The sequence below is a fragment of the Pithys albifrons genome, chromosome 7 (assembly GCF_047495875.1).
Source record: "Pithys albifrons albifrons isolate INPA30051 chromosome 7, PitAlb_v1, whole genome shotgun sequence".
NCBI lineage: Eukaryota > Metazoa > Chordata > Aves > Passeriformes > Thamnophilidae > Pithys > Pithys albifrons.
This window is the reverse complement of record NC_092464.1, coordinates 28,964,956-28,977,658: the sequence shown is the minus strand read 5'-3', so window position 1 is coordinate 28,977,658 and position 12,703 is coordinate 28,964,956. Positions and strand designations below refer to the sequence as shown.

The window sequence follows — 12,703 nt, the reverse complement described above, 5'->3', positions numbered from 1 at the left end:
CCTCTTAATAGTTAAGGAAGTTTTCCTGAGCGACACTCAGCACAGTGGATGAACAAAGATGAGGATAAAGAGGGCTTTAAAACAGCTTACCCTTTCTTTCCTCCTCAGCATGTGACAGGCCCAGTGAGAGGGAGGAGGCAAGGAAGAGGTGTGTGGCATAAAGAGGAACAGCAAGCAATACAGTGCTTCTCTTGCCAGGATGCATTTATTGCACAGCTCCTCTTGGAATTACAGCCCAACCGGGACCACAGAGAGCATGGCTTGTGCAGAGTGCTGCCCTCTTACAGCCCCATAAAGCAGGATGCCAAACCTGTGCACATGAAGGGGGTGGGGGGGTTGCTGGAAGGTAGCCACGGTGCTGTGCCAGACTTTGTGAGGTGCAGGTTGTGGTGTAGAGAAGTGCAAGATGGGATCCAGCAGTGCAAATTTCACAGGTGATACCTAATATGTGATGACCCTGAGGTAACTTTGAAGACTCCAGTTGATATTGGTTAAATTAGCTTGTCTGACTGACACAACAACAATTTTTAATGCACTGTTTAAAGATAAGAAAACTCATCACTTATTTTGGTTTAGTGATGGTTCACTGATATGTGGTAACCTTCAGTGCTGTGGGAGCTGTTTGATGGGTGGCTCAGACATCCATCCAGCAGGATGGGATAAACAACAAGAGGGGTCACATTTGTAGCCACAGGCTCAGCAGCTGCTCTAGTCTGCACATGGGTATAAGTAAGAAAATCATGGTCTCATTAGAGAAGCTGTGGATGCCCCATCCCTGGCAGTGTTCAAGGCCAAGCTGGATGGGGCTTTGAGCAATCTGGTCTAGTGAGAGATGCCCATGGCTGGAGGGATGGAATTAGATGATCTTTAAGGTCCCTTCCAGCCCAAACCATTCTATGATTATCCAGGAAACATCATTTATACTGAACTATTTGGTACAATTTAATCTTCCTATTTTATCACAAAAATGGCTTACAGGAACAGCAACTTAGAGACTTGGCTAAGAACACAGTAAGATTATTATAGGTTTATACAACATTTAGAATATCATTACTCTCTTGTCATTCCAGGTGTGCTGGGATGGATGTTTGAAAATAGAAGGAACAATAAAACAAAAACCCAAGCTGCTGGTGGTGGACATTTTCCCTGAGAAGGCAGTATGGGAAGGAGAGTAGCAGTGAGAACATGGTGCTTCTCTCTTCCTTGGCTGGACAGGACAAGTGTCAAGTGAGTATGAATAGAGAGATCAGAAAGGAGGAGAATCAAAACTTTGTGGCAGAAAGTAATATGCTCCAGAATAGAGTGTAATGGAACAACTTCATTTTCAAAACAAAGTAGTGCAGAGGAAGTAACTGAATATTGTCAAAACCACCACAGGCAAATTATGTAAAAGCCAGTTTCTTTAGTTGCCTTTATACCCTTAGCTCTAAAAAGAGCCCTCAGAAAATGCTGAAGGTGAATTAGGACTTGTCAACTTGGGGCTCATCTTGTTAATTGTTGGACTTACATCAGATCATAGAAATCTGAAACTTGGTATCTCATGGCAAGACAGTGTCATGAATACATAAATTTACCATCTGATTCCTGTGATACCTGGAATTCACTCCTCAAAGAAAGGACAAATATAGCTCTTACAAACCCACACAATCTGTTTAGGTGCATTTTGGCAGTTCAGAAGGGGAAAGGTTTGGACACAGCCCATCAACAGCAACTCTGTCTGAAGAACAGAAAGGCCAGTTTCTTAGACTAGTCTTTATAAATCCTAAACTTGATAGTCCTGGCACTATTGCACCAAAAAGTCTCCTAGATCTGATGTCTGGGTGCTGCCAAATTCTGTCCACAAAACCTAGAAATTATGTCATCCTTGTGGAAACAAAAATCGCTTTCTATGATTCAACTAAAAAAATCCCAAAACCACACACACACACAAAACCCCCAACAAAACCAAAACAAACAAAAAACCCAAACCCAGAACAAAATAAAAACCGCTAACCAAAAACCCCCAACAAAAAGCAAGCCCAGAGCACCCAGGAGCCCTGGGATGCCACCAGGTCCAGGCTGAGCGGTGCGAAGTCCCTCTCGCCGCGCTCATCTCCTCCTCAGCTCCGGGTGCCCGCGGCGCTTTGCGGGGCAGCGCTGCCATCAGAGCAGGGCGCGCGTATGCGCGGGGGTGTGTTTTGTTTTATGGAGTCACAAAGGCGAAACTTTTTTAAATTTTTGTGAATGGAGGAGTTGCCTCGCCACCCGGGGGGTGTCGGGGAGGGGGCGTGCCCGCGGCAGGATCCCGGGACACCGCAGGGCATCCGAGCGCGGTTTGGCAAGCCCTCCCCGGCGCCGGCGGAGGGTCCGCGAGGGGTGCGGAGCGGCCCCCGCGCTGGCGGGGCCGGGCCGGGCCGGGGCGGGCGCGCGGCGATCCGGCGGGGGGCGCGGGGAGCCAATGGGCGGCGGGATCCGCCGGCGCGGCTCGGGGGCCCCTGGAGGAGGAGGAGAGGAAAAACCACGGGATTGAGCTCTGTCAGTGGCGCTCGCGGCTTCCGAGGGGGAAGTGCCGGGGAATAATTAATGTTTTTATTAAATTTGGAGGGAATTTTTTGCACCCGATCGCCGCGCGTGGCCTTCAGGTGGGTTCTTCCCCCACAACTTTGCTCGCCGCCCCGCAGGGCTGCGCGGCCGTGGGCTGCGGGCGCGATCCTGGGGGAGAAGGTGGCTCTGTGCGGGGGCGGGGGTGTGTGCGGGGGGTGTGTGTCTGTGTGTGTGTGCGTGGCCGCGGCCGCCGCCGCGAGGTGAGCCCGCGTTCGCCATTACGCGCTGAGCACACGGGCGAGCGCCGGGGCCGCGGATCGCCCGCGGGTGCGGCGGGGGGTGCGCACAGACCCTGCCCCGCTCGCCGCCTCCGCCGCGGAGAGCTTTTGCTCCGCGTTTTGCTGGCAGGAGCGCGTAACCCAGGTGAAGCCAGAGAAGGGAGTGTTGTTTTTATGAATGGGACTCTTTGTGGGTAATTAGCTATGCAAATGCAAGCAGTTCATTCATATGCCTTTTTTTTTTAAATCTAAAAGCCATCTTGTGTTCTCCTCTAGGCTAATTGGAATCCAGATCGCGAGGAAGTCTCCAGATCAAATGCCCAGTAAATAAAACACTGAGCTAAGACTCGTGGAAGAACTACAGAATGGATGGATTTTATGACCAGCAAGTGCCTTACATGGTCACCAATGTGAGTGATCAGTTCAAAGTTGGTGTTTACAAACTTGACTCCGACTTAATTCTGTGGGGGAGTTTTACAGACACAGTCTCTGCTTTGTTACCGCTGTAGGGACTCTTCATCTGGGAGCTTTGCCTGCAAGATGAGCCTGTCTTCTTAGTTATTGCAATAAAGCATCATGTTCTTTTAAAGACAGTTTTGGGATGATTAAAAAATCACACACATGATTAGTGGATGAGAGAGGCGAGAGCAGCAGCAGCTGCATTCAAAGTTTCTGGCTGAATTTGACTGCAACGTTCAGAAGAATGAAGTTGAGGCGAACAATCTTTTATTCTCCTTCTCTTTTAGGACTTAGCAAACAATTTTATAAGTAATGCAGGGAAACAAAGCAGTCGATTATAATTTCATATCTAGGTTCTGCATAGCTTATGCAGAGGGGATTTATGGACTATTGTGTAGGTTTGTATAATTTAGATGCTAAAAATACATGATTAGTATAGTGTTGCAGCTTGAGCACATTATATATGTATCTGTACAAATAGATGTCCACATTGATAGATAAAAATGTGTTGCGTTTAGTCAAAGGAGTCTTTTGGGGGATGTTAGGTGCTCAGCAGCAGTATCTTTTGTTAGAAATTGAAGGCTGCAAAACAATCATTTCCCTGTTTGAAAATGTAAAGAATTTATGTCAACTTTGACTATTCTTGATTAATAAAAAAAAAAACAACAGAAAATGAACCAAAACCCAAACCTTAGTTTTCTAAAGTAACTGATCTTTCCTGTTTATAGAATCCGCGTGGGAGAAACTGTAATGAGAGACCAGCAAATGTCAGGAAAAGAAAATTCATTAACAGAGACCTGGCTCATGATTCAGAAGGTGAGGGCTTGTCGGCTTCCCCCCTCCCCCCCCCTTCCCTTTCTTACTAATGCAGAGAAGCTTTTTGAGAGCTATTTATTTATTTATTTTTGAGATAAATATATCTAAATCAGTCTGAATAAACTGGACAAGAAAACTGTTTTTACTACTGCAAAACAAACTGGCAAAGGCAATAAATTAATAAAGTTGATACTCTTTCCTTGACTTACGCTGTTGAGTTTTGTGCACATATGGCACACGCATGTCATGCACTGAGGCCAAGCCTTTGCAGCATCTGACACAAGTCATGGCACCTGGATTTTTCACCATCAAACCTCTTGAGATTTAAGGCTATTTTCATTCCTCCCATCTTTCAATGTGTTCACTGTTGGTAGCAGGAGTGAGAGAACATGGATTTGGAGACTTGATTTTCCCTCTTACTGTAGAAGCTAGTAGTCATGCTTCTGGTGTCCACTGGGCTGTTTTCTGCTGTGTAACACTGTTAGGGTTAAAAATCCAGGGAACTTTGGTTAACAAAGCTTAAAATGGAGAAGGTTTTGGAGGGCCAAAGATGTGCAACTTAGTCCCACCAGTAGCCACTTCTGTTTGTAGCTTGAGAACTGTAGGCTAGTAATAGCTGTTTAGACTTCTTTAGGTTACAAGGTCTGTATATATGCTACTCCTACACCCTTGTAAGTATGTAAGGCATACAGGAAGGCCTGTAGGGATCTATAACTTACCCTTGTATAAATCTTATCAGGATGAGGACACATTGATACTCTTTTCAAAATCCCTACTTGTCTGGAAAAGTAGATTGAAAAGAAAGAAACTTTCTGATTTTCAGTGATATCATTTCTCAGTGTGAACATGAGATATCAGTGCACAGGAAAAATGAATAGCCTCTGTCATTTAAGTGTATGTAAATAGTTATCTATAAGTCAGCATTCATGAGAGATGAAGTCTCTCTCAAAATACAATAAATTAAGAATAAAATATTTGTTAGTTCAAATATCCTACTTAGTAAACAGAATTTTTGTAGTTGAGTTTCCGAGGTTTCCAAGTAAGCTGAATGCTGCTCTGGTTTACACCCATTATAAGCAACTAATTTCAGTGAATTTCAAGAGAAAATAAGCTGCTGCAAAACTCAGTCCATGAAGAAAGAGTTTTAACTCAAAAGAAGTACAATGGGTACAGGACAGAGGAAATAGTGGTGATTTTCTTGTTCAAAGTAAAACTAAGGGGAAGTGCAAAAGATTTCCCATTTCTGTTTACTTTTGCAGCATCTCAGGTCCTGGCTTCAGAATTTTTATATGGTAGATACAACCCTCCTGTTAAAAATACTCACATATTGCTCAGGCAGGACTGTTGAAATCCAAGCAGGCTTTGTCTGGGGCAGATATTGCAGGAGGAGGCCTGAATTGTATAAGGAGAAATAGCTCACCTGTAACAAAGATTAAAATTTTAAACTTTTCTGTGTATTGCTGAATGAGTATTATATGCTACAGACCTTTGTTAAGGTTCTGGTTATTATTTCAAGAGTTGATAATACAGTGAGTGCTTGGTGTTTTAATTAATAGGTATAGAAAAATCATTAACTGATGCCCCCAAATACTTTGTCTGTACATATGACTGCCAAAATAGAATTCATGTGTATTGTTCTTAGGGAAAAATATATTTTCAAATATGTTTTTATGTTATGAAAAGATTAAAGGTGTGAGTCTTTTATGTGTGTCTTTATCTTTTTGCAGAACTCTTTCAAGATCTGAGCCAATTACAGGAGACATGGCTTGCTGAAGGTAAGGGAAAAAGCTGCTTGTAAAAAGAGGAAAAACAACTCTGGAGGGGAAAAAAAAGTCCTGAACTTGCTGTCTTAATGTTCAGCCCAATTAATTGAGCTCTAAAAGAGCCACCTCATGTGTCATGCATACATTAGAGCCTCTGATGAGTTTGTCTTTGGGGACTCTGGGGCTGCTCTACCCAGTGTCATCACAAATTACCAGGAGAAATTGCTTCCAGCTCACAATCACATCTGCTTTTGGCAAGAACTAATGCACCAAGACTTCAAGTTCTAAGCCTCTGTTCAGATTTTAATTGCAATTGATCAGGTTTATATTATTGTACCTCGAGAGACTACATACAGCCAGAACTGGGCTTGCTGTTTCCTTTTCAGCAGCACATATAATTATTTGGTGTTCTGGTGGAGTACTTTTCTGATGGCAGAAATTAGTGTCTCTGGGTTCATCGGGACGGGATGCTTCAAGATTTAAGTGCAAGTGTCTTCTTTCCACCTTGTTCACAACACAGAGCATTAGGTGTGTATAAAATACTTAAGCAGTACTTTTTGCCTTTTTTTTTCTCCTAGAAACCTTTAACTATTTTGCATGTTATTTTTGTCTTCGTGTTTGTAGTTGTGAGATTGTGTACTGGGTGATTAGAAAACTATCATTGGTCTATTTTACACATGCATGTTCTTTTAAGTATTCAAATAAGCTTGCAGAGTACATTTCAGTGAAGAGAGAAGGTTTAAGAACAATAATGTACAAATCTGAATGTAGAGTAATTGTTGAGAGATGCATTTAACAGTAACAAAAATGTGCTGCTGCAGAACTTTAACAAGTTGCAAGGTAGCTTTCTGTTGAAGTCTGTTCTTTTGAGCAATATCTCCTGATTTTTTTTTCCTTTGACATTTAGAATACTGCTTATTTGAAGCATAAATATTTTTGTGCATTCCCTGTTCTTAATATTTTGGCTGGACATTTTTATATATACTTCTGCATCCGAAATAGACATGAATTTGATGAAAGTTAAAATAATCTCTCCAAATTTATCCTGATTTAAATAATGTGAGTATTCACATATGTTTTAATTTTTATCATGCACAGGACTGTGCACAGCTGTTTATAGAAGAGATGATCTGGTTTTGTTGGTTTTTCTTTTTTTTTTGAAAGGAGGGAAGTTGGGGTGAAATGCTTGCTCTTGGTTTTCATAGAAAGAGGAAAATCTTGCTGATGACTACTTGTCTGCATACTGATTATATTTTATCAGCTTTTGTATGTAATTAGTCAAGTTCTTTACCTATAAGTTAGTTGTGGGATATTGTTTATTTTGATGCCATTCTTATTCTCCTAGCATTATTTCTAGTATATGGTTATTTTGTATATAATAAAAAAGCCCTCCTTAAGTTAATGGAACAGAGGATTTATTTTTATGAATTAATATGATGCTTTCCTAATAATTGAAAACAGGATGTCCTGTACAAGACAATTTTTGTAATATAATGGTCAGATACAGCTGTAGCTGTATCCCTGTGGTGATTTTCCTAAGGAACTCTCTATGTTGTATGATCTCATTTATTCTAGCAAGCCAGAAGTATGTTAAAGTACTGCTCAAAAGATACTGTTTTTTCTCTGGAGAGCATAACTTTGATTTTTTCATTGAAAAAAAAGATTAAATTTCTTTCTCATAGGTCAGAAAAATACAGGCATATTCATAATGCATCTGCAGATAATATGGGAAATTTGAAAAGTAATACAGAAATTAAAACTAATTTAATCATACCTGTAGGTACATATATTAATGTAATGGCAGTTTTTATTATGGAGACATTTCTTATTTTAGACTAGAAAGAATTGTTTGAGACTTCTTATCTCTTTGTCAGAGTGTATTTCATTGAATAAATTTAGGTAGTTTTTAAGAGAAAAAGGTATCTAGTCCTGTGTTACCTGGGTTGAGGAACCTTTTTAAAGGTAGATAAAATGATCCGGTAAATATTTTAAAGTGAAAAAAAAAGGTTGATTTTTCACTTAGCAGAGGATCATAAAGCTAATTAATACTATTTGTCTACATTATGTTACAATTGAATATTACAGATTTTTCAATGTTTTAGTAATACCCTAAGAAGTCTCTGTTTCGGGCCAATGCATGGTTTTAACTGCTTCATAAAACACAAACTGCACAGCTTTTCTGAAGTCTAAACTAAAACTGAAATGAAAAGTTGAGAAATCAAATATTGAGCTATTAACTTGATCCCAAAGTTTTATTAAAGCAACCCCACCCTAAACACTTTTGGTACTCTTTATAATATACTAGTGTTAGAGGATATTATAGCTGTGCTCAAATGTCTACATGTAAGGGCTTAGCCAGGAAACAGATTTTGAAATCAGCCTTGTTTACCCTTTGCTAGATGTGTCCATTTATGTTCTTCTGGACCTCCACAGGCTAGGAGTCTGCCAATTTGGCGGCATCAGCAGTGTTTACATATTTCTTTTCATAAAGCTCTGGAGCCAGGGAAATGACCATGAAATTTTAAAAGATCTTGACCCTTTTTAAGAAAAGCAGTGGCAGCTGACCAGGTTTCTCCCACGAGTTCAGATCCCCACTGGGGAGCAACCAGGTCAAAAATCTACTTATTAGTTAGAAGACAGTGAGTTGCATTTTATGATACACAAAAATAATACTTGTGGATTTTTTTTGTTTTGCTCTTCCTTAATCTGGCCTTACTACATCACACATTTTAGCCTGAAGATTTTTACAGTTAGTGTCACCTGTGACAAGTTGGTGGTAAAAAGTAAACAGAAAAGAAATGTATTCTTTTTGTGTTGGAAACGGTGGGTGGTTCGTATGTATTAAAGAATTAATCCAAATGTAAACAATTCAGTAACCCCTTTAATATTTTATTATTACATAATTAAGAAGCTGAACACTACTTACAGAAAGCTTACAAATGTATTCCACTAGCTGCATACTAGATTTTTACGGAAATGACTTTTAGTTTTTACTCTGTGTAGTAGTATATATGTAAAAAAGAATCTAAATTATTTTGATGTAAAACAGTCTGAATAAGGTTCTCTCATGTCAATAGTTAGGTGAGAAGGAAGGTAGAGCATAACTGTTTTCTGATGTCAGAAATTGAAAATGGGAAACCTTTAATAATTTTTTCAATATTCAACCTTGAAATAGTTAAAATTGCCTATTGTTAGCCAAGACAAATATTATTCAGGTATTATCTTTTGTTCAGGTATTATCTTTTGTTTATTTAAATAACTCAGTAGCAACATTTTTTCATGATACTGTATAAAATGACTCCATTCTATATATTTGAAATCAGATTGGTTCTGACAGATTAACAGTTGTTTGGTGACTTGAAAAAAATGGTTCAAATATAAATCGGATATTATTGCATCATGTTAGCTCTATCTTTTCATGAAATAAAACAAAGAGAGAACAAATACTTAAGTGATTGGGTGTCTCCTTCTGTGGGGAGAAGACATGGTTTGGGGGAATAATAGATTAACAAAACCCAGATTTTTACTTAAGATTACTCATATACTAATTTCTCCTCCTTCTTGTTAAAGATACACAAAAGGCATCCCAAGCAAGACGAATAATAAATGCACTAGATCTGCCTCTTAGAGCAATAGGTAATAAGCTTGTCAGATGGTAATATACTGAAAAAATAAAATAGAATGTTCTTTTGAAGATTTGAAAAAACATGCAAATATGAAGTGAATATTGAGTGGTTTGAAATAATAGCTGCAGGTAACGGGTTCATGCCTCTACTGCAGCTCAGCCAAATCAAGTGGATGGCTTCTACAGGCTTCTAGTATTCAGTAAGTAATTTCTCTCAAAAAATTAATACCCAACTTAGGAATTAACTTTAGAAAAAAAAGTTTCTGCCCTCTACTTTCCTAACCTGAAGGTCCCATCAGTGTCATAGTGATGTCTGAGTGTTGACCTCTAGTTTATTTCGTAAATGAGAAGGGATGAAAATAAGTAGCTTCTAGTTCTCAAAGGATTATTTTTATTAAAAGTACTAGGTCTTCTAATAGTACTCTAGTTAGAGTGGCTTTGTTTAATCCAGCTAACTAGTCTTTTCTGACAAAAATGTAAAATTTATCGACTGTATGGCAAATGCTATGGAGCCATATTCAAAACTATCCACATTTTAATAGTTGCAATGATAGCCAAGAAATGATAAGTTAATGGCTCCATGGCTGAAATGGGGACAAACAGCTGGAAAGATTGTCAGTTTGTAATACACAGAATGTCTTCTCTCTTCCTTTTCTTCTTTTGGTGGATTCTAGCGCTTTTCTAATACTCATTTCTCATTATCTTAAATATCTGCACAAAAAAAGGAGAGAAGATTAGATCAGGCAAAACGTGAGGGGATACTATTTAAAAAAACCCACAAAGAAATAAGTTCACCAAAAATCTACAAGTCTGAAAGTCTATAAGTAATAGTTTGAAAGTAGTAATAAAATTTTTCATGTTTTTCTTGTATGCTGGCAAAGTAAATAACTTTTGCTGAAAATAATAATTTTCAAAGGCGTAGTGGAGTTAGCTAACCATGAGGCGTGTAGCAAAAAGTTAAATGTGAGTGCTCCTTTTAAGCTAGCTTTTTTTCTCATTTTTAGTATAGCAGCAAATGAAGAGCAGATTCTGCAAACCCATCTTCATATTCCTCGGGATTATTCACATAAGGAAGAATTTTGAGTTCTGGAGCTAGTTTTGAACTGCATTTAAGTTTATTAGTCAGAACGTCTCACATTATGTAAAAAGAGGTTTCAGTTATTTTGACAGCAAATCCGGTGCTTATGGGAAATAACATTTTTTATCATCTTGATATTTGTCACTATTTTGTCTTCTGAATGCTTCTTTGTTAGAAAGACTTGTTCCTGTGGAAAAAGCACAACCATCAACCAACACCCCCCCACCCTCCAGTTCTTTCAGGAATACTTACAATTTAGCCAATCTTCCAGATACTCAGAAGTGACAATGAATCAAAGAAAACTCAATAGACCCATTACTGTTGAGGCCTGAAGTCTTATTTTAGCTGAAGCCAAAATACTACTGTTCATATAGAATTTCCTGACAATTCAATTTCTTTTACCACTTTGAATAACTGATGGATATTTTAAAACTAATTGCTGTTAGCTCTAAAAGTGAAGCATGAGGTCAGAGCACACAGTACCGCAGGAAGTGTTCTGCTACCCAAAATAAAGTTTTAAGGGAAGCATTTGCAGCTTCTTGTTTTTCTGGAACGTTTCCGTTTTCTTTTCTAACAGAACACCTTTCCCTGGAGTGCAGCTGAGCTTTTGGAAGCAGTTTGTGACCGGGAGAAGGAAGAGTTAAATTTAAGCCCTTTATAGTTTGCTTAACTTTTCATTTATTAAATAATGTTCCTCGGCAGGTCTGTGCTGCATCTTGAGACAAAGCAGTGAAATCAGTGTGTTTATGCCTAAAGTTCAAGTTTACTTTGCTGTAGCTTTCTGGAAGGGTGTGACATGAAAAGCTTGTGGTTGGGGCCACATGGTTCATGCTGGACTGTGTTTTTGTGAATGGAGGCAGAACTCCAGTTCTGACTGCTTGTCTTGAGGAATTGCTTCGGAGATCAGCTGTCTCATTCACTGGCAGAAAGAATGACTCATACATCTTCTGCCTTGTTTGGCTTCAGGTCATTGTTACAGTGGATAGAGCTGGTTTTAATTAAATATTAACTCCTTTTGTCCTGGATGCTTGTTAATAGGGATTTTTTACTTGCAATGAAAGCAAGCTAACGGGTCCTAGTTCTAAACATTTTTTATTCCCCAATTGCTTTCTGTTTACAAAATGAGCCGTCAGTTCAGCATTTCAAAGACTGTTTAAAGCACTAAAAACTACAAACAAGAATGAAGTATTTTTGTGCTGTGAATGTTTTTGTTTGCAAACTGATGTTAACTTAGTAGGTAGGGAAACTGTAAAACCTAATCTGATAACATCTTCAAGATTATCATTAACATTTCAGTACACTTTCCAAATCCTCTTGAGACCTTTATAGCATAATCAGAAGAAAAAGAAAACTTCTGGTAATATTCTAGGCTGAGCTAGATAGTTTATGCTGCAGATGTTGTCTGCTTTAGGAGTCTGAGACTTGATGGCTCTGAATGTGGGATGAACTAATGTAGCTGCTTCTGCTATTAGCAATAAAAGCTACGTGCTTAATATCCTTCAAAACCTTTTATTAGTCTTTTGGAATACACTTGCCATCTCAGACCCTCATAATTAAGTAGCTAAAGGAAATATTCTCATTCAGTTAGGTGATCTTTTCAGATATCATTTCCAATTTTCCTCTGAATGCCAAAGTAAAAAAAAAAAGTTCTGGTGATTTATGCATTGTGTCTTGTGTACGTTAACAGAAGACTAGTAGAGATTTTATGACAACCTTGCAGTATTTGTGAATAAGGGGAAATGAATGGCATATATAAATAAATGTGCAGACAGTTGCAACACTGCAAATTAGGTTTTCCTTTTGGGGCATTCATGTTGAAGTGTCTTTACCAATCTATTTAATTTTCTACAAAGTCTGCCTGTAATTATTCAAACTCCAGGTACAAAAATCCTCTTCTTGAGTAATGGGATGGTGTATCCAAATGATTTGCCCTCTCACAGCAAGCTTGTGGAAGGAGTTTTTATATATGATGATGATGATTGCTTGCATTTCAGCAGTATGATCATGTGCAAGTTTCAGTTCTGCTGCTTTAAAAATAATGTCAGATTAAATGAAGGAGTAATTTAAGTTCTCATTTCCACCAGTTTGAGGTCCTTTGAATTCCTCTCTATAGGTTTTTTAACTCTTTTTCTAAGGTTCTGTTGCTGCTAAAATTAGATTC

General features: G+C 38.9%; 1 protein-coding gene across 3 annotated transcripts in view; it reads left to right on the top strand.

Annotated features, from left to right (window-relative positions):
- The first annotated feature begins 2,305 nt into the window (after nucleotides 1–2,305).
- Nucleotides 2,306–12,703, top strand: part of ETV1 (ETS variant transcription factor 1) — a 66,789-nt gene continuing 56,391 nt past the window's right edge. The window contains exons 1-4 of one of the 3 annotated variants that reach the window (XM_071560823.1): nucleotides 2,306–2,621; nucleotides 3,078–3,211; nucleotides 3,989–4,076; nucleotides 5,804–5,851. In XM_071560823.1, coding sequence (XP_071416924.1) covers nucleotides 3,167–3,211; nucleotides 3,989–4,076; nucleotides 5,804–5,851 — 181 coding nt within the window. In that variant the 5' untranslated portion in view covers nucleotides 2,306–2,621; nucleotides 3,078–3,166. Of the gene's footprint in view, nucleotides 2,622–2,816; nucleotides 2,947–3,077; nucleotides 3,212–3,988; nucleotides 4,077–5,803; nucleotides 5,852–5,905; nucleotides 6,368–12,703 lie in introns of those variants that run through there. The other 2 variants (XM_071560824.1, XM_071560825.1) reach the window with 2 other exon arrangements.